Source organism: Antedon bifida, chromosome 4 (assembly GCF_963402885.1).
Source record: "Antedon bifida chromosome 4, ecAntBifi1.1, whole genome shotgun sequence".
NCBI classification, from domain to species: domain Eukaryota; kingdom Metazoa; phylum Echinodermata; class Crinoidea; order Comatulida; family Antedonidae; genus Antedon; species Antedon bifida.
In genome coordinates this window covers 11,680,319-11,707,799 of record NC_136229.1, presented here as the reverse complement: position 1 = coordinate 11,707,799, position 27,481 = coordinate 11,680,319, and the positions used below count along the sequence as shown (strand labels likewise).

General features: G+C 33.4%; 1 protein-coding gene across 1 annotated transcript in view; it reads left to right on the top strand.

The window, feature by feature from the left end:
* LOC144840052 (transformation/transcription domain-associated protein-like) overlaps positions 1-27,481 on the top strand; it is a 102,081-nt gene that overhangs the window by 50,170 nt on the left and 24,430 nt on the right. The window contains exons 31-57 of the mRNA XM_078695687.1: positions 200-370; positions 694-885; positions 2,774-2,893; positions 3,065-3,157; positions 4,689-4,936; positions 7,548-7,659; positions 8,329-8,481; positions 9,170-9,354; positions 11,816-11,969; positions 12,857-13,038; positions 14,870-15,071; positions 15,661-16,050; positions 16,176-16,250; positions 17,060-17,198; positions 18,745-18,838; positions 19,429-19,601; positions 19,766-19,944; positions 22,085-22,227; positions 22,614-22,827; positions 23,207-23,371; positions 23,943-24,074; positions 24,711-24,830; positions 24,991-25,134; positions 25,394-25,552; positions 26,128-26,286; positions 26,733-26,960; positions 27,048-27,358. Coding sequence (XP_078551813.1) covers positions 200-370; positions 694-885; positions 2,774-2,893; positions 3,065-3,157; positions 4,689-4,936; positions 7,548-7,659; positions 8,329-8,481; positions 9,170-9,354; positions 11,816-11,969; positions 12,857-13,038; positions 14,870-15,071; positions 15,661-16,050; positions 16,176-16,250; positions 17,060-17,198; positions 18,745-18,838; positions 19,429-19,601; positions 19,766-19,944; positions 22,085-22,227; positions 22,614-22,827; positions 23,207-23,371; positions 23,943-24,074; positions 24,711-24,830; positions 24,991-25,134; positions 25,394-25,552; positions 26,128-26,286; positions 26,733-26,960; positions 27,048-27,358 — 4,637 coding nt within the window. The remainder of the gene's footprint in view (positions 1-199; positions 371-693; positions 886-2,773; positions 2,894-3,064; positions 3,158-4,688; positions 4,937-7,547; positions 7,660-8,328; positions 8,482-9,169; positions 9,355-11,815; positions 11,970-12,856; positions 13,039-14,869; positions 15,072-15,660; positions 16,051-16,175; positions 16,251-17,059; positions 17,199-18,744; positions 18,839-19,428; positions 19,602-19,765; positions 19,945-22,084; positions 22,228-22,613; positions 22,828-23,206; positions 23,372-23,942; positions 24,075-24,710; positions 24,831-24,990; positions 25,135-25,393; positions 25,553-26,127; positions 26,287-26,732; positions 26,961-27,047; positions 27,359-27,481) is intronic.

Sequence of the window (27,481 nt, the reverse complement as noted above, 5' to 3'; positions counted from 1 at the left end):
GTATCTCCATTGAGATCCAGCCACTGATACCCAAAGCATTGTCATTTTTTCAGTAATTTGCCTTTTTGCCATATTCGGAACATATGATGGAAATGATTGTGGTATTAATACACATTGTTAGTAGGTACTTTAAAGATTCAAACCTCTTGTTTATAGAGCAAGATAAGTAACTTTTAATAATAAATCCATATTTTTAAAGTTTATTGCTGGTCATCCAGTTGACATGGAGTTGGTGCGGTCCAATGTCCGGCCTCTGTTGTCTTTAATGGGTGATCATCGAAGTTTGAACCTGAACATCATAAAGCGATTACATAGTCTAACTCAACTATTTCCAAATGCTTTCAATGAGAAGTTATGTGAACAGCTATTGGTGAGTATTCTGTGTTTGAAGACATTTTTTCTAATATAATCAACACAAGGAAGGTTTAGATTCTGCTTAAGATTCCTTTTTAAAGATGGTTGGGAAAATAGACAGCAATAGCCAGTGACATCTGTAACAGTAAAAGCCAGTCTCTGACCCATTTTGGCCAGTAAATGTTGTATGAGTTCACACATGCTTACATACAAATCAGCAATCGTTTGAAACAAGGGTTTTAATAATTAAGTATTAAGAACTATTGATGGCTAGTAAAATTAAATATTTAGCACAACATTAGTATTTTGTGTATATAATAGTTTTTAATTAATTTTTAGGCACACTTGAAGAAATGGCTTGAAGTATCCATCATTGCAATGAAAGGTGGAAATACTCGGACCAATGCACAGAGCATCAAGATATGCTCTGCCATCTTAAACATGTTCCACACAATAGCTGCTGCATCTCTGAAGCTTCTTGAACCTCTTGTTATACTGACCATCAGAGCAGAAAAGGTTCTTATGATGGAGGTAAAGAGATTTTAAAGATTGATCACTAGACAAAAGCAAAGATCCATTTATGTATCAAAAATTACTAACTATTCTGGGTATCTTTGACCTCTGCCAGCTGCATATGTGACATGTAAAAATAGGACCATTTAGTAATTCCCAAAATCATGCCTTTGTCATGTACCTCAAAATTATGCTAATTAGTAGTACAAATTACATGAAATAAGGGGGTGAAATTACAGTCTTCTAATGCTAGAGAGTTGATTTTTTCACAGCCGTATTCAGAATGTACATATTTATAGTTGCTCCAATGAAACATTTTGCAAAAAAATCACTGGAAGTATGACTTTTTTTTTGTCTTTCCACTCTTTTTCTCTTTTTTTTTCATTCTTTCTTACAAATAATTTGACACAAATTAAAAAGAATATGTTAAAATAGTAACATACGTCTAAATACTTAATTGATATAAGTTGTAATTTTTAAGTTTTGCAATTAATAGTACACAAAAATACATATATAACCATGATTTCAATTACTATATTAAAAGTGGAAGTATGACATCTGACCCTCGACCCCATTTCTCAATATTGCATATAATGAAATTAAAATATCTGTAGATACTTTGTTCCGCTCTCAAATGACTCGGATCCAGGTTTCTAATAGCCAACATGGGATTGTTTAGTAAATCTCAAAATCACACCTGTATCACTCACCTCAAAAGTATGCAAATTAATAGTACAAGTTATTTGAAATATGCAAATTACAGTAAATTGTCATATCTCGAAAAAAGCTAATGATATGGAAACTTTCACCTACTGTTTGTACTACTAATTTGCATACTTTCGCAAGGGGAGTGACAAAGGTGTGATTTTGAGAATTACTAAACAGTTCTTTGCTGGCTATAGAAAACCTGCATCATTTGAGGCCAAAGCAAAGTCTGTACAGACATTTTAGTTGCATTATATGCAAATATTGAGAAATAGGGTTGAGGGTCAAATGTCATACTTCCAATTATGTTTGCGTTATCGAGATATAGGACAACTGTAATTTTTCCCCCTTATTTGCATATTTTATTTAAATTGTACTATTAATTTACATACTTTCGAGGTGTGTGACAAAGGTGTGATTTTGAGAATTACAAAGTGGTCCTATGCTAGCTATTAGAAACCTATGTCTGGGTCATTTGAGGGCAAAATAAAGTCTCTACAGACATTTTAGTCACATTTTGTATGCAAACATTGAGAAATGGGGTCAAAGGTCAAATGTTGTACTTCCAGTCATTTTTTTCGTAAAATGTTTCATTAGAGTAGATATAAATATATACATTTTGAATAAATCAGTAAAAAAAATTAACTCTCTCAGACCAGTAGTTTTTTAGATATGGTAACCTTGTAATTTCACCCTAATTTGCATATTTATGCTAATTTGCATATCATCGGGATGAGTGACAGAGGTGTGATGCTCAAATTTTGATCTCCTCATTTAAAAAAGAAAAATCTCTGTTTGCAATTTGTTTCACTTTGGGCCGTTATTTTAGATAGATTGCCTAACCTAACCTATTGAGTTTATGTTATGTTTCATAAAACATATTTTTTAGGCCACTTTCTTTTCGAATGGCCATGTGTTCAAAAATTCTCGTCCATTTCACACATGCAGCTGGCAGAGGTCAAAGATATTCAGAACAGAATGACTTGGATTATCATGTGTAATGATAAGGATAATGTATATTATACTGTATAACACTTAAATATTGATGATTGTGGGTCACATGGCGTGCAATAGTACGCATTATTAAAAGATTAATAGTATTTCGCCTCGTTGAAATTTAACCTCGTGCCATTATTTGTACCGTTACACTCATAAACATTCCTTATTTGTATACTATGGAATATTCCTATTAATGTTATAGATTGGAAGTCCTCTACGTAAACCATTGATCAAGTATCTAGTAAGATATCCTCAACAGACAGTTGACTTTTTTCTTCATGAGAACAACCTCAAGGAGCAACAATACAACAAACTATTTGCAGTAAGTAAAAACAAGATCATGAGCACCATTTTTATGACTAAAATGATCTGTTGACTTTTCTTGAGCAGGATTTTATTACCCTAGTCAAAGTTGCAATTTATCTGTGTATAATTTTGAAAATTCCTGCGTAATGCAAGTAAAGTAAAAGTAATGTTTTCTTATTGTTTAAAGCACATGTTGAAACAAGAAGAAGCTGTAGACCTCCGAAAGGTAGTTCAGAGCAACCAAGCAAAGCTTGTTAATCTAGCTTTTGCCAAACCTCAGGTTAGTATGAAAGTTGATAATATATTGTACTCATGTTATAGATGTTTTTGTTAATTGTAAGGCGTCATCGACAAATTATTCCAGACCACAAAGACGTGTTTTCTATTTTTCCCTGAAAATATACGCCGTTTGATTCCATCCGTGAGTTGACTGCCTGTATGTGTTTATTTCGTTTCCCAATAGCTCCGCCCCCAACGCACACATAGCTAAGCATGAAAAGTTCCAATCTTGAAATGTTTTAAATGAGAAACCCGGCAAAATGCAATAATTGATTATGAAGGCACGATGTTCCTAGCTAGCTACACTTCTAATAAATAAAGTAAAAACTAGACTAGGCCTATGTTCAGTTAAACAGTCTAATAAAAAGGGATGCCAATAGGATCGTACCGTATTCTATTCTTGTTTACAAAAATAACACTCGACTCCCGCTCAAGCTGCAAGACGTATTGTGTATGAAAAGGGCAAAATGAAACCAGATGTTTTCGGGCTCGACTTCAGTATCGGCCGTTTTCACACAACATTGTTTATGAATAGAAAATACCGCTCAACTCCCACTTGAGGTTAAAGACATGCTAATGTATGTAATAGACCAGGTGTATTTTGCTCTCGACTACACAGCAGCACTATTTTCAATAAACTTATGTATTTTTTGTGCTCCCTATACTAGTTTATCTGTCATTTTACAGCCCTGTCTTGGCAAGCGCATCTATTATTATCGGATCTCGTTTTTGGTACGTTATCACGAAATAGTGAATAGAAAATCCCCAAAATTGACTATGTGAAGGAAAGACAAAAAGAAACCACACATCTTCGCCCTAGACTTCGTCTGCCGTTTTCACAATGTTATTTAAATAGAAATATGTCTCGATTCCCGTTCAAGCTTGAAAACATGGCCTAATAATGTCTGTATCACATGTATTTTGCTCTCAACCTGTATCGTGCGTTTCTACAGCTGCCGTAGGATGGGAGCAGGGGAATCCCCAAGTTACAAGAAATCACGTTTTTTCTTTAATATTATAAGTACGTGACCCTAGGCCTAGAGCTAGCGATTTGATGAGTCTGGCCAAAACAGTGTTATTTGATTGAAATAGTGGTTATTTTGGCTAAAATATAACTGAACAAAAAAAAATATGGTATGTATATTCCAAAAATATTAGACTATTATTCTGAATCGGTGTGCATGCGTCTCAACGATGCACTTCCATCCAGAGAGTACTAGACCGTTCCGCATTGTGTGGATGTGTATCTCATTAATATTCATGAGGTTCGGTAATTAGATAGACGGTCAATGAGATGTGTCTATATAACTGAACGCGTCTGTGGTTTGGAATAATTTGTCGATGACACCTAAATAGGCATAGCTCATGGCAGCTCTTATCTAGCGAGCAGGCAAATTAGCATTTATTATAGTCCATAGTGATTAATAAAAAATAATACTAATTAAATTCAGTTTATCAACTTTAAACATATAGAAATAAGGCTACAAATTAAAAGTGATTTTGATGACTTTTAATGATTATTTATTGTGTAGACAACTGCACGTCCAAGCAGTCCAAATAGTTTGAACCGCCTCGAGTTACAGTACCAGACAATTCAAATCATCGCAATTCTTGTCAAGTACTCGCCTGATTGGTTGCCTAAACAGCCTGTCCTGGCCAATCATCTGAAACGAATTTGGACGTCAGATCAATTCCAAGAGCGGCATCGTGTGGACAACGTAGGAGTGATACACTGGAATGAACCCAAACTTCTGGTCAAGTGCCTTTTAAACTACATAGAGTAAGTTTTTGTTTGTAAACCAACATTAAGTGCTTTTACAGTAGTTTATAATTGTGATGATAGTGAATGTAACACTAGCCAGAAGTGGTCTAAAAGTCTGTCCTTAAACGTTTTACTTTTTTGTTTGTTTTTTTTTTTGGTCTGCCAATTGGTAAGAACATGGTAACATTGTATAATAACATTACAGAAAATTTGCTATATGTAACGTTACAAGACAAGGAGGTCTGTAGGGATATGGTATCTGAATTATGTTCTGTTATTGAGTGTGGTATTGTAATTGCCTCCTTTAATGTATTTTGTTATGCTGATGACTTTCTCCTTGTTAACTTAACAAAAACCGGGTTGCAGAAATAATAATAATAATAATAATAATATATTTATATAGCACCTATTCAATAAAACTGTTCAAAGCGCTTTACAATACATAGCATAGTAAAAATCAGAATTTTAACATATATTTAAATAATTTGTATACATTGCCTAGCATAAGAATTAAAACAATTTACATTACAATATAATTATATCAAATATCATAGACCTACTTTAAAATCATAAAAAGAAGCACGAGATACATTTCAACATTAAAACCTAAAAAAATCCTTATTCATTGATGTAAGTCCTAAAAAAACGGATAGGCTTTGCGAAACATGTACGTTTTAAATTTACTTTTAAAGGTGTTCAGTGATGCGAGTTCAGCGGGGAGGGGATTCCAAAGTGTGGGTGCAGCATTTGCGAAACTTCTCTCTACAAGGGTTTTCAACATTCTACCTTTGGGATAATTCAATAACGTACTTTAATACAGAAGACCTTAAATTATGTTTTGATGATTTAGTGTGTAAAAGGTCAGCAAGATATAGGGGACCAATATTATTTAAACATTTCCAGGTAATGATGATTATTTTAAATTCAACACGATATTTTACTGGTAACCAGTGTAGATCATAACTGGGGTAATATGTGCGTTTTTGTTAATAATCTGGCTGCTGCATTTTTAATTCTTTGTAGTTTTTGAGTCTAGTTATTAGGCAATCCGTAAAACAAACTGTTACAATAGTTGAGTCTACTTGTAATAAATGAATGAATCAAAGTAGCAAGTGCAGATGAATTTAAATATTTAGAGATTCTTCTAATATTGTGTAGCTGATGAAAACCACTAAAGCAAACTTTACTGATGTTTTTTGCCATTGACATATTCTTATCAAAATAAACACCGAGGTCTTTTACATTATCAATGGGTTTAATTCTGACATCACCAATATCAATATTACCTACTTTCATTAATTAAAAGTAGTCTGTTCTCACACATCCAATTTTAGATATCTAATACACAGTTCGTAATAGCGGAAATTGAGCGCGTTTTACTTTCCAAGGAATCTGGTTTGAAAGACACGTAGAGTTGGGTATCGTCGGCGTAGCAATTTGCTCCTTTTGGTAAATTTAGTTTAATAATATCAAAAAGGGTAGCAGTGAATAGTGTAAATAACAAGGGTCCCAAACAAGAGCCTTGTGGCACCCCACAAGATAATTCAAATTTATCAGAATATACATCATCAATCAAAATACGTTGCGTGCGTTGCGGTAGATATGAATTTAGAAGGCGCAATGCGGATCCTGTAATTCCAAATTTCTTCTATGTTATGATCTACAGTGTCAAATGCAGCGCTTAGGTCTAATAGTAGTAGCATTACAACTCGCTGTGAATTCATCTCCATGAGGATGTCATTTTACACTTTGAGCAATGTTCTTTCTATGAGCCGATTGCAAGACTGGATAAAGATCACTATCACAAAGATACTTGTCTAATTGGTTAAACATTGCTCATTCAATTAGCTTTGCGAAGTCCGGCAGGTTACTAATAGGCATAGCATTTAGGTTTGGTTTTTTAAGTAGGGGCTTGATGACGCTATATATACCAAGTTCAAATGACTTTTTAATAATAGAGTTTATGATTGGTAAAAGAACATCTACGTGTTCAATTACAATCGAAGTTGGCAGAAATTTCAATTTTCTAGTGAATCCTTTTGATTTTATCAATGAAAAAATCACCCATTTTATTTGCCAGATCTTTTTTTTCCTTCGACTTCGGATACTGTGTATTTCTTTCCTTATTTAGAAGCTGTTTCATTACGGAAAATAATTTCCTCTGGTTACCACAATTTTCATCAATAATTGTTGATAGACAATTTGTTTTAGAAGTGTCCAATTTGGAGTTTCCTTAAAACCTTGTATTTATCACGATCACCATTAAGGTGTGTACGCAACCACGTCCTTTCCGCTCGTCGCTTTAATTTCTTCATTAAACCATGGAACTTTGGGCTTAATTTTAATTGTTCTGGTATATAGTGGAGCTAGCTTATCGAGAATGGATGCAAGGTTCGAATTGATTAACTGTGCTAATCAGTATATCACGTCTCATGGTTTGAAAGTCAATCCGAATTAGACAACTTCATTCATTAATCCCAACACCACCGGTTCCTCGATAATTGTAATCTAAATGTCACAGACTCTGTAACATATCTTGGAGGCTTTTTGAATAAATTTGAAATTAATTTGAAAAGATAAAAATTTACTAATCATGCTATTTACATTATCATTTTGCTCTTTTCTTTAGGCACCATACAGAAGATATTGAGTTACTGTTTCAACTTCTACGAGTGTTCATCAATCGCTACCTACCAAACTTTGTCTTTTTCAAGAACTTCCTTGAGGACAGAGTTGCTCAGGTATTGAAATTTAAAAACATAATTATAAAATCCTCAGTTGGGACTTATTATTTTACCCTATAATTGTAATTTTGTTTCTGTTTATTGACTTACAATGGGAAAGCATAATAACTGTGACTAAAATCAGTTGTTGTAGTGGGTAGAAATACGGATTCTTACAAAAAATGGCAAAGATTTTTCAGACTGTTACTACTGCACCAATATACAAGACACCCATGCTAATTCATTTAGTTGAACTTTATTTTTTAACTTTATTCAGGAATGTTTAAATTGAATATTGTGAACTTAAAAGTTATGTCCTTTATAAATAAATGCTTACTACTTGATAAAATAGAATTTTGCTAAGTATAGTACTGGCTTTGTTTGTTTGCACGATCGCGTCCACAACTTTTAAGTCATCTTCCTGAATAGGTATATGCTTACAGAACATGCCTATTAATTTTCAGGAAAATTTATATATTGGTGACATCACAAAAGCTGAAAAATGAAATAGCACGGCCTCTGTATTCTTTTACATGAGGCCGAAATATCATCAAATAGTGAGCCCTCACTCTCCGAATATAAGTGCTTCACTCAGTATCTGAGTGCTTTCATTTATTTTATTGTTGCGTCATCATATTATTTAGTAATACAGTAATATGGTAAATTAATACAATTTTTTCATTAAAGGGTTATTCTGTCAACCAGAAACGACAGGTGTTCCTCAAGTTTGTGGAGTTATTCCATGACCAAAATTTCCCTCAGATATTGAAGGGTAAAGCTCTCCAATTTATTATCATTCCAATGTTTGCAGCTTCTTTTGACAAGAAAGAAGGAGAAGAGGTGAGTAAAAAATCGTTGGTAACAACACCAACAAGAGTCACTGTACAAGTACTTTGACTGCTGTTGTAATATTCTATGTAAACACTATCTGAGTTAAATTATTATTATTATTATCTATATATTAATGCTACTAAATTTTTCCCGTAATGTTACGTTTCTCCTCCGAAGCCGATGAATGGTAATACACATTTCGCACACTGTTTATTGAAGGGCCACACACGATAGGCTATAATATTACTTTCCTGAATTTTAAGAATAAACACTAAAAAAAGGCAAAAAAATAACAGTAATTTTGACATATTTGTGAGTTGTAACATCACGTATCAACTACGCAACTTCCTCTGTGTAAATTGTGCTCTATCTGAGTTAAATTGTGCTCTATCTGAGTTAATTGTGCTCTATCTGAGTTAAATTGTGCTCTATCTGAATTAAATTGTGCTCTATCTGAGTTAAATTGTGCTCTATCTGAGTTAAATTGTGCTTAAATAACTCCGGAATTATATTATTTAGTATGTGTGAACACAGTTCTAATAAAAAGCAATCTTATCCTTTTTGTCAATTAGTACTTTTCACTTATTATGATTTAACTGATAATGCAGATATGTGTTTCTTCTTTCTTTTCATGTTTTTAATCATTGATTTATATATTTTTTAATCAACACTCAACCTTTTTAATATGATTTTACAGTTGATAGGCGGACCACCTAATCCAAGTGGCAGCAATCCAAATAACCTTGTCAACATCTTTATTGAGAAGGTTATTGATCCGGATAATCCGTATGGAACATCAGATTCTACACGAATCCTACTGCTTCAGTTTGCTGCACTGCTGGTGGAGCATGCCGCTCCTCACATACATGATGCTGCTGATAGGTAAGAATAAACTAGGTATCCCAATGAAGCGGATTTTCGTTACCGCGATTTTAACACGTTCGGGAAATTTCAAAAAGTGACGTGTCTTTGAAGTTAAAAATATACTATTTCTTATGTACCCATGTGAATAAAAATTATATGTTTGGAAAGATCTTGTTTAAGGGATTATTTTTATATATTTTTAATCTATGTTTATTAAACATTTTAATAGAAAACGCGAGTTAAAAATGAGGTACAAAAGCCGGCGAGCCGAAATCCGCGCGCTAAAAATAACTTTGGAAAACACCTACCCATTTTGAAAACACGATCGCACGAGGTCCATAATAGGTGGTGGAGTAATTTTTGCTGCATGTTATCAGGCTTTAAATACTCTTTATTTTGGTATGTAAATCGGTTATTTTTATTATGTACATCCGCTTCAAATGTCAATTTTAACGATAAAAATTGAATTTTTGAGTGATTCTCATTATCAAAATTTGGCTAATTTAGTATTGAATTGAAGCTAATTTATATTTCTGTTTGATAAACCACATCGTTTTATTTGACTTTGCGTGGACCTCGTGCGAAGAGGCCAACAAGACCAACCACTGAAAAAAATAATCCCTACCATAAATATCAGTGTTTAACATTTTCCTTACGGGGGATTCAGTTCTCCGCTTATTACTAAATTACCGTCGCACAGGCAATGTGCATGGTATGCATGTATTAGCGCGTTAATTCATGATTGGATACCCCCGCAGTGGACTGTTCCATTTTCTGAAGTAGTCTTCGCCGCACTCGAGGCATGTCGAAAAATGTCGCCTCGCATGGAATATTTGCTTCGAAACGTCAATTTTACCGATTTATTAAATTATTTAATAAGTGGAATATTTATCAATCTGCTATATAAAGCAAGTACGTTAGGAAGAAATGTACCGAAGAAATTTAAGAAGCTTTGAATTTGCTATGCAGCGGCCGTAACCCATTCTATGTAGGCGGCCGAAACGCGCTTTGGTCAGGGTTGCCGTTGTATGTATACGCTGTTTCTTGGCCTTATATTATTCCGTATATTTCATTTTAAAATGCAACTCTCGGTTAGAATAATCGAAAGAGAAATAAAATTAAACATGTTAACATTATACTATTGAGGTAATTACTTTGTTAAATTTAAAATTCGTCTGTTTCTTCTCGATATTTCTTAGGCAGAATTTAGCGTTAGGCTTTACTTTAGGCCTATACATATCATAACTTAACCTGTAGGCGCGGCCGAGTCTACGTCCGGCCCGGCGCTCGAAATGAAATCGAACACATAATAAGTACGGGCTTAATTATTATTTTTGGCGGTTCGAAAATCAATTAAAATAATATATGATTATAATTATAAATTTAAATACTAGGCCTAGAATTATAAAAAAAAATTATACTTACGAAAAATAATATTTAATGAAAAGAAACAATACCCACACAGTATTTTAACACAATATATAATTTTTTTCACATTTCCAACATTTTTTAACAATATTTTATGAAATAAATGAAATACCTACCTGTCAATATAAATAACCTTACTAAAATACATATTACATTCTAATTCAATGCACAAAAAAAAGAAGTCAATTCACACACTGGTTCAAAAGTTACGAATCATTTAAAGATAGGAACTTTTTTGACATTTTTGAGACATTGGGAAAAATACGCGCAAAAAGCCCTCGGACGAATTTTGGAGGGCGATATCTAAAAAAAAAAATGTCGAGGACACCCCAAAAAAAATAGTCTTGTACAACTCTGTTGTATCTATGGGTTTGGCAAAAATAAGAACTTTAAAGTTATTAATATAAAAGTTATAACCCTTCAAAAATGGTTCCAAATATAATTGGAAAAAATGCCATTTTTCAAGCAAAAATCATTGTTTTTTTGGCATTTTAATGGACCATAACTTTTGAATGGATAATCCGATTTCAATCATTTAAATTGCAAAAGTTTATGTTCAGTAAGTTCCTTTTGATTAACTGAAAGAAAAAGTACCATCATTAATTTGAATTTTGTCATTGGGATACCTAAATAAACAATACTACTCTCAACAGCTGATGGATCAAAATGGCCTATATTGTCTATATGGATCATTAAGTATACAGATTATGAATATATATGAATGCTAAGAATATTGTCAATAGTTGAAAAATTGACTGATTCCATTCATTGAGGCAGGGTATAGCAAATTTTAATGACCTTATTCACTTTCAGTTTTGTGTAATAACTGGAGCCCTCAATAAAAGCATATACCTACTTGTCTCATTAGGGTTTCAACAGTACATATATAATACAATTTTTTAAAAGTAACTAAAAATAAAGAAAGTTTTATTTTTACAAAGAGATTAAAAAGTTGACCTCATCATTCAATATAACCATTGAATATCCTTTCCTTTTAATTGAACTAATCATATACATTGTTATAATTATTGCTGTATTATTTATTCTTAAGGAAACAAGGAAGTAAACTGCGTCGTCTGATGACATTTGCTTGGCCGTGTTTGATTCACAAGAACTGTGTAGATCCAGCAACAAAGTACCATGGTCATCTTCTACTATCACACATCATTGCTAAGTTTGCAATTCACAAGCGGATTGTTCTGCAGGTAAAATGATGATTCTACTAAATATATACACTTCTCCTCAAATTCAATAAATAAAATTAAAACTAGTGAACCATATACAAAACATACCACCCTCTAAAGCTATATTCACACTGAGGCTGGATTCGGTCTAATGAACAACTTTTTCAGGTGCTGATGTTCCAAACAAAATTGTTGTACAGATCCAAATTGAGTTATTGTGAACAGTACATCAATAATTCACAGATTTTTATTTCAACAATATTTTATATTTTTTATCGGACCACCGGACCAGAATCTGAGCTCAGTGTGAGCATATCTTTAATCCTGAATTGGTTTTTATTCAAATCTACCCAATTACATGCTAATTACACAGAATGATTTCAAGTAAATTTTTATTAAATGTATAGAGTACTTGCTTGACGAATCCTTTGTCCATTAAATCATATAATAAGTTGTAATGTGTCCATAAAAAGTAATTATTGTACGTCGTGCGTAGGCCTAGTTTGTGGTAGCAAACGGCAAAAATGCCATCGCCATGCTCAAGCTTGCTTGCTCTCCACCACCACCACAGAGATCCATCCGGCTGGCGTGTTGCGTCCGTTCGATCGTTGTTGTTGTAGAAACAAACAATAATTTAGTAGAGTACATTGATTTTATGTGGGTGTTCACTAACTATGAGCCTATAAACCATGTGCCTCGTTTACGTTTATTTATTTACATCCCTAAATTTTCACGTATTCTGTAATTTTTCTGATGCTAATCAATTGTTGTTTGACATTCATAGTGGAGGCGAAATACATTCGCCAATTTGGTTCAACAAATTACACAAGAAACTCAAATCGCGAAAATAAATAGTTGAAAATGTAAAATCGCGAAAATTTAGGGCAGTATTTTTATTTTTCTAACAGGTATTCCACAGTTTGCTGAAGGCCCATGCCCCAGAGGCTCGCTCAGTAGTACGTCAAGCCCTTGAAATTCTTACCCCAGCCTTACCAACTAGAATGGAAGAAGGCAACACAATGTTGACCCACTGGACTAAGAAGATTATAGTAGAGGAGGGACACACAGTAGCTCAGCTTGTTCACATGCTGTAAGTTATACTACCATTAATAAAGTTAAGCCTGCTTTAATACAGGAGAACCTCCATTAAGTTGTTACCCTAAGGTCCAGGAAATCAAAAATATCTGCTTAGAGGAAATAGTCACTTACGAGATAGAGAGCCAAGTGGTGGCAGCTTCAACACAGAAGAAATTGGTGAGCAGGTTATTGAGCAATATATTTTAGTATTTTTTACATATATTTTTAAATAATTATAATCTCTTTAACTTGATGCAACAAAAGTGAGTAATAAACTGACCTTTGAGTGTGTCCATTATGTAGGGAGTGTGTCAATATTATTCTTCGTGTACCGCATTGAAACGTTGTAGCTGCGTTATGAAGGTCATCTTTCGTTAATGAGGTGGTTTGTAGTGCTCAATGAAGCCTAAAAGACACAATTTCGTAATTGGCTTTTGAATATCCATTAGCTTATCAGTATTTCATTTAGAATTATAGTATAAAATGGGATATATTATAAAAGTTTTTGTTAAAATATTTGGGTACCTATAATATTGATGACGTCCATGCTGACTCAACCATTATAAAGTTGTTGATTTGAATGGCTACTGCATCCCAGTGTTTAGTGCAGCCCTTCCCCCTTTTTAGGCTAGGTTTAGTCTGCGGAGTTCATTACAGTACCATACCTGTCAACCGTACTGTCCTATTTAATTGGGATTGCGTATCAGTAAAAAAAAGTAGACGATGCTTATTGTTTGATGAAGAAAACATTTTCCTATAAGTATCACCGATGTTTGTTGACAAAACGTAACCCTCGACTTCCGCTCTTGAGTTCTAGAGTGTACAGTAATGAACTCCATGTTTTTCGCACTCTTTTTTGCGGTCGATCGTATCAGTCGTTTGTTATTTGGGGTTAAAATATGGTAGCACAATTAGGCCTACATGAACCATTTTTATCCCTCTATGACGTATGTCAGTAAATAGAATTTTGAAATATTAGAAATGGTAAACATATCCCAATGGGACATAGCATGGTCCTTTACAGTATTACTAATTAGATACGGTATCAAGTCTACTTAACTTAATTATTGACTGACTTTTTAAAATTTGATCAATTCTGTTTACAGTCAATGAATAATTCAGTAGTTTTAATAATCAATGTTTTCCTGTTTATTGGATGTTCCAAATTATTACAATTGTTCTTTTTTTTTTAGCTGGTAGACACTGTTTATTAATGTAAATCAAGTTTGTGTATTTTTGCTATAGTTATTTTAAGTGTGACACACTATATTTCTTTGTCCATTCACTAATTGATATTAAGTGTCCAGGGTATGAATGTAGGTTGCATTTATTGTTATTAATTGTGTTGATTTTTTAATTTGGTTTAGTGGTGGGTGGCTGAGTGACATTTGTTTTGTTTTAAATATATTTTTATAGTTTATTTTTGTAGTTAAGCATGTTTTTTTTATTGAGGTTGCACCATTGTGAGAAATGCGTGATCTGCTGCTGCATGTTCACTAATGTACCTAGAATTTTTTGGGACGACATGACATGAAACGCAATACTCTTCCTGTGATCACCTTTTAATTCCTCCTCCAGGCCAAAGAACCTGTGTCTTTACACACGCTCGCATGTGCTATAAACGCGGTACACGAAGAAGATTAATTTTGACACGCTCCCTAAGGTTTCTGCACAGAAGGAAGGTTCATAAAACTCAAACAACTTAACTTAAAACTTGACTGAAATTGGGTTGATATATCCTAACAAAGTGATGTTATGGAGGAGTATAATATTTTGCAGTGACGTCTTGGTAACAACGGATTTGTATTTTGATTGATTTGATTTGATTTTTTATCTATTTTTAGCCAACTGCTCGTGAAGCATTTCAAAGTATATTATCCAGTACGACATCACCTCATTCAAAATATGGTGAACTCAGTTCAAAGGTTAGGATTCACTCCAAACGCTACGTTAGAACATCGTAAGTTAGCCGTTGAACTTGCTGAGGTCATTATCAAATGGGAGGTGAGACGCATCAAGGAACAGGATACCAGTACAGAAACAACGGTAAGAGGGATACATTGTTCATATAAATATATTGTCGTCATTACTAAACTTTGTTAATAATACAACTTCTGTGGAGGATTGAAACTTTGTTATTATTCCACATTCCTAATGTTCTCCTGAGAAACAGATATTGCCAGTAACATTGGCAAAACTTCATAATCAATATATAAATTTACGTAATGGCAAAATTCGGTAAATCGCGCGTTACTTCTAGAATGTTTACTCGATGGTATATAAAGTTGATTCGTACTTTCGGTACTGATTTTAACCACCTTATCTAACCTTGTATACTAATAAAATTGAGTTAGAGAATTAGTTATTGACAATTAAAACAAATTTAGGTTCAACGATTTCCCCCAAATAGGGGTATTTTCCGATCGTGGTATATACGTGGATGCGCATCTCCTTCTACGATAACAGTTTTTTACACTGAAATTACTGTGTATTCGAGAACCATCTGTGGGCATGACATAGATGGTATGAAATAATTAATTAAACTTACTAAAAGTTGGTAATTTTAAAATTGTTATAAACTAATGCTTTTACCTTTGGTTAATTGAATATTATCATTTTCTTGGATTATTTTCAGCCTGTAGCAGCAGAAACTGGAACATCTGTAGGAGCTGCAGCATCATTATCATCTACTGCAACCACAGCAGCAGCAAGTTTAAAACGTGCAGCCTCGCTAGATTCCACACCAGACCCAAAACGTGCCAGAAACGCGTCAGGAACAGTAACAAAAACAAGTATTTCAGTAGAATCAAGTAAAGCAATAGACAAACATTACTCTGATGCTGTTGTAAACTTCTTACTACGAATAGCGTGTCAGGTCAATGAGTCATCCACATCATCAGCGGGTCAATCAGGAGAGCAACTATCACGCCGTTGTATCGTGTTCTTAAAGACCGCTTTGAGACCAGATGTTTGGCCTAAGTCAGAGTTGAAGTTGACTTTTATGGAAAAACTCTTTTTGTCAGTTGTAAGTATTAAAAGTAAAATTACACTTTACAAAAATGAAAGATTAGCTACACTCACAAGTAATGGCCACATACTTTTTCGTATACAAAGAAAAAGCATGAAAAATAAGTGTTGTTTACTCCACAGGAACAAAGTACATCAGTGAATTATGGGAATGTTTGTGCTGGTTTAGAAATCCTCAGTTTTCTACTTAGTGTCATGGTAGGTATTCTGTATTTGTTTATGCGCAGTTTACAAAAGAGATTTCATTGTCAAAAATGTCAGGTAAACAAAATAATGTACAGTATAAGCAAATAGATTGCAATTCATTCATTCTTTATTTCGGATAGTACATCCATACAAATCATACAAAAAAAATAAGAAGAGAAACAATTACACCAGAATTGAAAATGTTCATCTGGTTTGTAGTAATAAACTTCTGAAGAAGCTGTCCGATCAGGACAGCGAAACTGTCAAGGTTAGTTTACATACTAATTTGTTGGTTTGGAAAAAAGAACATTTCTAATAATTAATTACACCAGAAAATTAACAAAATAAGCAACTTCCACATAACCTACAATATCCTAAAAAAACAATTTGCACCAACACTGATGTAGGTTTGATTGTGGAAGTAAGGTAATTATGGTTTGAATCAGACTATTGCAACTGTCATGAATTCTGTTCTTAAAACTATGTATAGAGTTCCTCCAATATTCATAGGAAAGAGGGAACGTTATGTGGAAATGAACAGTAGTGTAAATAAAGTGATCAGCTGTAATGAAATGGAGTGATCAGCTGCTACCTGTAGGCCATAATGTTGTGATATTGCTAAAATGTAATTTTAATATGAAATTTATTGGAAAATTGTGCATTATCTGTATTTATAATTTTTACAGCATCGCACCAGATACAAACAATCAAATGTTGATCTCAACTTCACATCAAAGAGACAGAAAATGATGATCCTTTCCATCTATCGGTTTTTATTTAAAGAATTCTTTTTAAAGAATTTCTTCTTTTGTTATTTGCAGAAAAAACCATTGATTCTATCAAGTTTTAAGCCATTGCAAAGAGGAATAGCTGCATGTTTGACCTGTTCGAATACAAAGGTTATACGCGTAGTTCATGCTCTGCTCACTAAGCTTATGAGTGTCTTCCCAACTGAATCAAGTAAGTCAGTTCAGTTAGTATTAAGTTAGTTCAGTTATTAGTAAGTCAGTTCAGATAGTATTAAGTTAGTTCAGTTATTAGTAAGTCAGTTCAGATAGTATAAGGTCAATTCAGTTAATATTAAGTTAGTTAGTTAGTATTATTTTATTAAGTTAGTTCAGTTAGTATTAAGTTAGTTCAGTTAGTGAGTTAATTCAATTAGTAAGTTATTTCAGTCATAAAAGAGTCCATTGCTATGTTTTCATTGAAAATGTGTTATTGTGGACTTTGACAGTATCTTAAATGTTGAGAAATATTTTATTGGTTATCCGCACTTGGCGGATAACCCCTTGTTATTGTCAGGATCTTTTTTTTTTTTTTTTTTTTTTTCTATGTTATTCTTCTTTCTTTCCCTGAATTTTGTTGGCAGCGTATCTCTAATTCTGGCCAACATAAGATTGTGTAACTTTGTCATAAGATTGACCTGTAGCTGTAGATGTGCAGGACGTTTCGTTTTTTGACTATAGAGTTGCGCCGCGTAAGTTACGCGTGATTTTGTGAATTTCGCGTATTTACCATAGATTGAAAACCAAAAAACAATTGAAATTGAAACTTGGCAAAAGTGTAATTTATATCATGCGCTAACTTTCTATGGATTAAAAATGGCACTTTTTACAGAAAGTTACGGGCGCACGCGCGTTTAAAATTTAAAAATGCGAAAAATCAATTTCTAATCAACTTTCTACGCGTTTCATGTCATTTTGAGCATTTCAAAAATTCCCACGCGTGCGCAATTTTTTACGCGCGCGTGCGCACGTAAGGCAAAAACAATTTTTTTTTTGCTTGATTTTTGTTTTTCCAGCCTTTTCTAGTAATTTTACTAATTTTTATACAATTTCGACTTAATATCACGTCATACGAGCACGTAGAATTGAACAATTTGCGCGCGTTTTTGATGAAAAAGTTCAAAAATTCGTCAAAATTATGCCTTTTTTTAAACAGTTATAGATTCTAAACTACAAGGTGAATTTTATTGTTTATTACATATTCTGAAAGTAGATGAGTTGTAGATATCGAATCATGCATCGATATGGCTAACCGGATATTGTGACGTCATCGTATGGCCACTCGAATATAAAATAGAGGATTTTTGTCTCTTTCGTCATAGCTCATCACATTTAATAGAGCGCATCTCTACTTATCCATATTCCATTTTCCTCAATTTTGTAATATTGTCTAGGTAAATCAATTATCTTTTACATGATTTACCATTTTTAAAATTGTGATGACGTCATCATGTCCAAAGGCGTCAATAACTTTGGTCACTTATTTTCATCTATTCTGCACTGTATGTAGTACGTATACAATATATAGTGTAAACTGTTTATACTTAGACGTGACGCAAAATAGAGAGCGCACTAACATTTTTTCAATGGTATAAGCGTTTTTCTGTGTGCAATATTCTAACGTATGACGTGCGCGTGGCTTTTGGGCTGCGGATAACCTAACTCGTCCGTAGTGACGAGTTCAAATCTAGTTTGTTTGAATTTTGTTTTACTTTTTCTAGGCACATCTGCTGTAGCATCAAAGCATGAAGAACTTGAATGTCTATATGCCAGTGTTGGTAAAGTCATTTATGAAGGCCTGAACAGCTATGAAAAGTATGTTGTACCCCTATTTTATAATTGACTAGGCCTACATCTTTGTATATATTACTAGTTGAAAAGCATGATCTAACCTGAATGTCTATAGACAATGTTGTTTTTTTTAAATCTAGCCACTACAGTAGGATGAAATAGTTCAGTGTAGGAATCGGGTAGTTTTGTTTTATTTATTTTATTAATTTCGGCAAACACAGTTATACAGACATAAATACAAACAATTAACTAGATTGCGCCAAGGAGTGGCAAAAGAGGCCAATAGCTTCTGTCGCCAATTAGGCGTGCCACTCCAACAAAAAAGCTAAAACGAACAGTAATCAATATAAATATATAATAAAATTATATGGTTCTACAGTGATTTTTTGAAAGCCAAGGTTTATGGATCCAAAATGACACTAAGGAAATTGTTCAGTTTATTTATGAAAATATTGCCTTCTAGCATTATAAACATTCAAAAGTCAATACACAATACACTATTGACCATTTCTGTTTATATGACAAACAAATTTACACCTCATCTTATAGTACATAAGCATTTGATATTTAAGCTTGTTTTATTTGCCAATTTTATATAATTATTTGATATCCAGGGCTGCCACTGGCACACCAACAACAAGTCTCTTTGGTACTCTAATGATTCTAAAAGCAGCCTGTACAAACAATGTTAGTTACATTGATCGCCTTATCTCTGTCTTCATGAGGGCACTAACCAAGATGACACGAGAGCATCTTTCTCCATCAGCAGCTGGTGATGGAATACCAGGTATGTTCACCTCAAAAGTCTTCTAGGTGTCTCATTTACAAAGTTTAAAAGTTCTTTTAAAGTAAAGATCTCTTCTCCTATATTTACATGTCTCTGTGCCAAATTACATTTCAATGTTATTTGTTTAAATTCCTATTGAAATTATATTCAATATATTTTTGTAGTTGCCTCTGAGCTTCTTGTAATCAGTCTTGACCTTGTTAAGAACCGTGTTGGTGTGATGAGCAACGACATGAAGCGTAACTTCATTCAAATTATCTTGTCGCAACTCATTGAAAAATCACCGGAGGCTAAAGTACTCAAGACTGTTGTCAAGATGGTTGAGGACTGGATAAAAATTAAGGTTAGTTATTTGATTTATTTAAACTAGAACCTATATTAAGGGAACACCTTTGGAACCCAATAAAGTGTCCCTTATAGGGTTTCCACTGAATAGAGGTTGGCCGTGGTGTTACAAGTTATATTTCCCCTTGTTAATTTCATAAGAAAATGTCTCCTCATTAAAAAGGTGTTCCCTGAATAGAGGTGTCCCAAATAAGGGCTTTACTTCAATTGATTTGTAAACCAATGAGTGATGATTCAATCGAGTCAAAGCTCTAAAAGCATCTAATCATAGAATAGTCACGGCTAGCTAATCAGATATGAAGCAGTACTACTATGCTCTTGTACAGCAAATTTATTTCTAAACAAAATGTAAGAATTCATTGAAAAGAACATATTTATTCCATTTCCGTTCTCAACCAATTTTAATCTAAAACAACTGGACAGTGATTGTATTTTTTGAGTGGTTCTTTACAAAATAAAAAAACCAAATTGGACACCACCACCCATCCCCCTCAATGTCATGAGTAGCGTTGTGAAGTCAGTACTTCTTATTTCAATTGATCAGACAGTTAAAATACATAATTATATGTAACACTGAAAATGCTAATAAACTTAGTAGATGTATGTAGTAGTAGTGTACAACAAATATATATTATAAATTATTTTTCTTAATTGCAAGACGTTGTTGTAAGAAAACAATATGAAGATACCACTCAGGAATGTGGCAGTCCGATACCATGCAATACAGACAATTCAAGTCTAAAGTTAATTTTTCATTTTAAAATTCTCATGGCAAATATATTTGGCTACAGATTACATCGTGTTCGACTGTATTCATTTGCTCTGTGTTCATTTTTACAATTTCCAATTATTAACGCCAAATTACCTGTATTTGAAAACCATCTGGGCATTGCAAGCTCGTATGTATACATTTACTAAAGACGTAGGTTTTTGATAGGACGTATGGACGTATTTAGGTTTATTCGTACAGTATTCGTATTAAGGAAATTTAAGTAAATCGCGCGTAACCTTTATCTCAATGCTTTAGAAAGTGGGTTCATACTTTCCATACTAAATTGTACCAGCAATTGAAAACCATTAGGCCTACTAATTAAGTTGAGTTAGATAATTATTTATTGACGATTAAAGTGAATTTAAGATTTGCCCCGAATAGAGGTTTTTTTCACAAACTGTTTTACATTATATACAAATAAACTCTATTACTGACAATTGCTTCTCAACGTTTGTTTTAATTAATACTGTAATTACAAAAAATATAAACGTCATAGTGGTGTATCTTTATGTACTTTACTATTTCAATCGACTGTGACAGTTTCAACAAAATACATAGACAAGTATAAACCGCAATGTTTTACTGTGTTTAGTGGTATATTATTTGTAAAACATGATTAAAACGATTAATATTTCGTTACTGAATGGATAAAGAATATATTTAAAAATTGTTCCTCTTTGCACCCATCCTATTCCTTATCCCTCAACCCTAATGTTACATACAAAACACAAATTGGGTTTGTTTAAATTTGACAATTGGTCTCATTTTGTGACAAGTTTCTCTTTCGGAAGTAATTCCCTAATTTTAGTTGACTACATAAATCACCATGTCTATTTATTCATTCCTGTAAATGACATGTAGGCCCTATTATTGTCCTGCGGTATGTACATTTGAAATCGCCAGTTTTTTTACGCTGAAATTACTATGTATTCGAGAACCATCTGTGGGCACGAACTAGATGGTACGCGAGCATACTATCTAGGTAAGACAATAAAGAAAAAGATTGCAAAAATGCTATAGGCCAATGAAAAATACTGATTCAATTCAGAGCAGAAATTACAGTATAGAGTTATCCTCAAACGAATTATACATATGAATGCTATTTACATCAAAGGATGTCCTAGTTCTATGTTTGCCTCTCTCCACCCAGGTGTATAAATGGGAACCCGGATAGATCAAGACACAACTTTGATTACTAGCTACATTATGGGAGTATGTTTCCATACGTGTTTTATCAGGAAAAAATGACTGGGGTAATAATGTTCAGCGCTTAGAGGTTTCACAACATTAGGCACTATATAAATCCAAGATATTATTTTTATTATGTACATACATTCATTCTTTTATTGCTATTGAAATATTGTAGACACCAATAATGATGAACCAATCACCAGCACTAAGAGACAAGTCAATTCTATTGGTAAAGCTTATGCAGTATGTTGAGAGCAGATTCCCTGATGATCTTGAACTCAATGCTCAATTCCTTGATCTTGTCAACTTTGTCTACAGGTAACCTTTTTTTTAATTGATTTGATACAATCAACATTTATTTCATCATTTCCAATACAAATTTAAACTCAGCATAATTTACTTTAAAAGAAATCTTAAATCTACTACACAGTCAGTTAAAGTTAGAACATCCATAGCTTTTATTACATGTGTGGTAAGGTTGTCAACCGATTCTTTTTTCTGAATTGAGTGGCCAATTGGTTAAGGCAGAATGGTGCTACATAGCCATACAATTCATGGCTCTTCTCCATATCAGCACCTGTTGTTATGGACTGAAGAATGAGCTTTGTTTGGTGGCAGCTCATCTGAAGATAAGAATTAATAATACAAGTTGTAAAGATAAATATATTTGATGCTTGAACACAAATTATTTATTTTATTTACAGAGATGAAAGCTTAGCTGCTAGTGAACTGACCTCAAAACTTGAACCTGCCTTCTTGTCTGGTCTACGATGTAAACAGCCTCATATCCGTGCCAAGTTCTTCTCTGTGTTCAACCACAGTATTAAGAAGAGACTGTTTGATAGGTTGCTTTATATTACAGCATCTCAAAATTGGGAATCCATGCAAAATCACTATTGGTTGAAAAAATGTATTGAGGTATGTGCAGTACATTAACCAGAACATTTTGTCAGCCATTAGGTACAAGGCATTTACTTGATAGGGTTACATTTCGCTTCCATTTTGGTAAGATTTAGTCAGGTTATCTACTACTTTCTGCAGCATGGCATGAACAAATTCCCTTAAAAAGTGTAATGTCACCGTAAGTGACAATTACCCAAGGTGATCAGCCAAGTGGCTTATTTGAGGTTCGACTGAACATCATACTAACTCTAGATCAAGATTGCTATTGTCAATCTCAGCAGCCTATCATTTAATTCTTTCAAGATATAAAATTCAGATTTGTTTTTTTAACTGGTTAAAGTATATTTGTTTGGGCTATCAAATGGTCTGACATCCACAACTTGTTCTCTCTTAGCTTATCATGGCAGTAACAGTAAGTGGGCTGTCAATCACAACTGTTAACTCCTCCCCTTTACCTGCTATAACGTCTGTAGTTGGTCTAGCTGACTCACATGATAAGACTGCTTTCACTCTTGGGCTGCAAATGAAGGAGGAGCCAATGGATGTCGAGTCTGTTGAGGTTTGTTTATATTTTATCAATATTGCTGCTCTCATTTTTTAATATAACATTAAACTGGGGTTAGAAATTGAATGAACCAAAACTGCATTAACATCAGCTTCATCAACTCACTACATTTTGTATCTTTGAAACCAGCCAAGCCCACACACTTGTGTTTGAAGGAGTAACCTTTGCACAAAGTGCAACTGAATTTGTTCAACATTTTGTCTTACATAACAAACATTTATAATTCAAGGAAAGTTATGTTGAGTTATACATGAAAGTTGCTAAGCAATATGCAGTACCATACCCTGCAGACACTTACAACAATGGCCTGTAATCTGCCAAGTATCTTGTCTTTTTTTTGGCAAATTAAATGCTTGTAAAATTCTTGTTGGCATGTTTAAGATGCGTGTAATAACATGTTATGTAAATATGCCCTTAGATTATTGGTTTAAAGCATGTATTCCTATAAATTTAGGAACTTTCAGTCTTTATTATAATAAACACTGTTAAATACTGGCTTGCTGAATTGTCTTAAGTACACACCTGCTTCTGGTATATTGTGACAATAAATATTGTATTTTGACAGGACATTGATGTTGATGTTGAGTTCAGCCAACCTGATGGTGGGTCATTTAAGAAGTCAGCTGATAACAAGCAGAACTTGAGCCAGTTGATTAGTAGACATATGAAGTTTCTTGACCAGCTTAGAGAATTTAAGGTTCATCTCTTTCACAAATTTCCCACCCTTAAAAAGACACTGATTTATGGTTTTTAATTTCAATGATCTTTCATTTTTAGGATATTGATGGGATAATAGGTACAATCACCACCAGATAACATAAATACATTCCTTTCTTAATTCTCTCCTATCTAAATGCAATATATCTTATTCTTATTTTAAAACTAAATTAAAATTATATCTCAAAGCAATATTTGGTACCAATGTCCTTTATATGAACTGTAATGAAATTTAATGAATTTAAACATTTTTCTATTTTATTCTACATGTATGAATTTTATCTTTTTTTAATCTGTTTGAGAATTTTATGAATTGTCTTCTTTCTTTGTATCTTTAATTTTTGAATGTCGTTCAAGGGGACCTTTTCAATTCAGCTATACTGCTGTAGTACAGCTGTTAGAGCTACCCTTGAGAAACAAAGTTGAATAAGTAAATTAATACAGACACAAATTTTCTAGTTTTTAAATAGAATTTGTAACATTTAGAAAAATATGAACATTCTGTGTTTTGTGAGATTCTGTTTGTTTGATTCTGTTTATATTCCCTTCACATATTGTTTGTGTCCATAGTGGTCATTTTTTTTATATAACATTCTCTCTCATTCTCTTTTGATAGACTTTTAATTTTTTGACGGCACTTTCAAACCTGTGTCACAATAGTACTAGTCTAAGCCACTGTGTCTGGATTGACATGCTTCCAAAACTTTGGAAGATTCTAAGTGATAAACAGCAGTCTGTAAGTTATTTTATGCTTTTTGTTACTTCAATACCACATAAACTCATATATATTTACATATTTTTGACCAAAAAAAAAGTAGAAACTATTTAAACTTAAATGAAAGAGTTGGATTTCGATTTGTTATTTCATTTTAAGAAGTAATTTATTTATTTTACAGCAACTTTCTCAAGAAATTGGACCATTCCTTTGTAGTGGTAGCCATCATCATCAAAAAGACTGTAACCCTAGTACTATCAATACCATGTTGGAAGCTATCGCTCAGTGTGTGCCTGCTATATCCATCAGACCATGCGTTCTCAAGGTAAGCCTAATATATTTTGAAAACCAGTTTTTGGAATCTCAACCAAAGCCATAATTTCCAAATGAATTGCAATAATGTGCTTTAATTAATGCTCACAAATTGTTCCAACAATTTTTCTTCACCAGTTTGAGACATCTGCAATGAAAATCAACAGCTATTATTATGTTTTACCATTAAACAGTCCCTGAAATTAAGTATTATATAAACATTCTAAAAAATAATGCAAAAAATGTAAACTTGTGATATTTTCTATTCTTAGTATTTGTCCAAGACTCATAATTTGTGGCATAGATCTGTGTTGATTCTTGAGCAGCAAGCAATTGAGAGTGGCTTCAATATGCAGCATAAACCACGCACTGTTAGTGTTGGTAGTGTTTATGATTTCTATGAGCCTGATAACACGGCTAGTTTACAACAGGTTAGTTTCTTACATATATCAGTGGTTTCTACATGCAGCACACACCATGCACTGTTAATGTTGGTCAATCAATCAATAAGGCGTCCTTCCAGCAAAAATAACTTCGCTTCAGTGCTAACTATCATAAAGTGTGGTTCCCACTAGAGACACAACGCAAGACATACTTGAAGTGGGTTGACTAATGATAAGCGACAGTTCGAATAATCTATCACTTGCGATTGTTCAATTACGTCCTTGTGTTGCGTCTATACTGGAAACCAAGCATAAAGCACACACTCTTCAGATTAAAAATATTAAATTAAAAACTGGTTGTGCTTATGTTTCGCAATGCATAGAGGGCCAAATCCAAATTTCCTCAATTTCCATTTGAGCTTGAGGACAATAATAAATACCTTTACAATTTTTTTGGAAAACCCAATACCAAGGAATGTTTAATTCCAGCTTTATCAGATACCAATTTTATCACAAACAAAATTCGCCTAAACCAATAAAAATATTTAATTTATATAGTACTGTATGTTTTTATGGTCTTGTTCTGTATTATTAATATTGATTTTTGCACCACTTTTTTACAGGAAACACTTGACTCATTAGCTGGTATATATGAACTACTAGAAGAGGAAGATATGTGGGCAGGTTTGTGGCAGAAACGCTGTAAGTTTCCAGATACAGCTACAGGAATTGCCTATGAGCAGCAGGGATTCTTTGAACAAGCTCAACAAGCATATGAATCTGTGAGTACTAGTTATTTGAGAGTACATCCCGCTTTAGATGTGCTTAGAATAGAACTATTAGAGTAAGGTTTGTCATACACCATGTATTTCTTAAAATGAGGTATTTTCGCCGAGTGGGCAAACATTACTATATTCACCTTTTTAACAATATAGAACTCTCCTAGCAAAAAAGCCTTCAATTTGATTAATTACTCCAATTAAGACTACTTCTTGGATTTGAAATTTTGAAAAACGTACCACCTTAAATTAAGTTATATAAACAAATTTGGATATTGCAATGTATGAATTTAAAAGTTACTTTTAACTTGGATGGTAAAAGTTACCTTGACAGTTTTCCTCCACCTCCTTAATTTTTGTGTGTATTGTTTGTGACAACCTAATTGTACTACCTCTAAAAAAAGTGTTTGCTATTAATATGTAACAAGTTTTAAATATTTTATCAACAGGCCATGTTGAAAGCTCGATCTGATCATAATTCTGGTGCACCATCACCTTCCGTGTTCCCTGAGTATCGGCTTTGGGAAGAGCACTGGATAAAGTGTTCAAAAGAACTTGGTCAATGGGATTTGTTGATGGATTATGGTAATTCTAAAGTACAGTCGAACCCACACCTTGTTCTTGAGAGTGCATGGAGAGTGCCTGACTGGGGTGCCATGAAAGAGTCCTTAGCCAAGGTAAACATGTTTCTTTAATATGTTTTTTTGTGATCACAAATAAATCTCTTTAGTTTTAACATCTATTATATATATTCTAAATCTAAGGTTGAATTAAGCTGCCCAAGAGAGATGAACTGGAAGGTTAATCTATACCGAGGCTACATCGCTATCTGCCACCCAGATGAACGGAACTTGAACCTGATTGAACGTCTAGTTGAGATGTCCAGCAGTCAGGCTATTAAGGAATGGCGACGTCTTCCAAGCTATGTGACACAGGCACATACCCCTATCCTTCAGGCAGCACACAGGATCATGGAGCTTCATGAGGCAGCTCAAATTCATCAAGGCCTACAGCCTAGCAATATTGGGCGAAACCAAAGCATACATGATATGAAAGCTATTGTTAAGACATGGAGGTAATGTATTAAAAATTATGGCTTGGACTTAGTAACAATTATTGTGTACAATTTATTTTATTTTGGATGGGACTTATGGCTGTTCACCCATGTACATGATAAGAAACTTATGGTATATATATA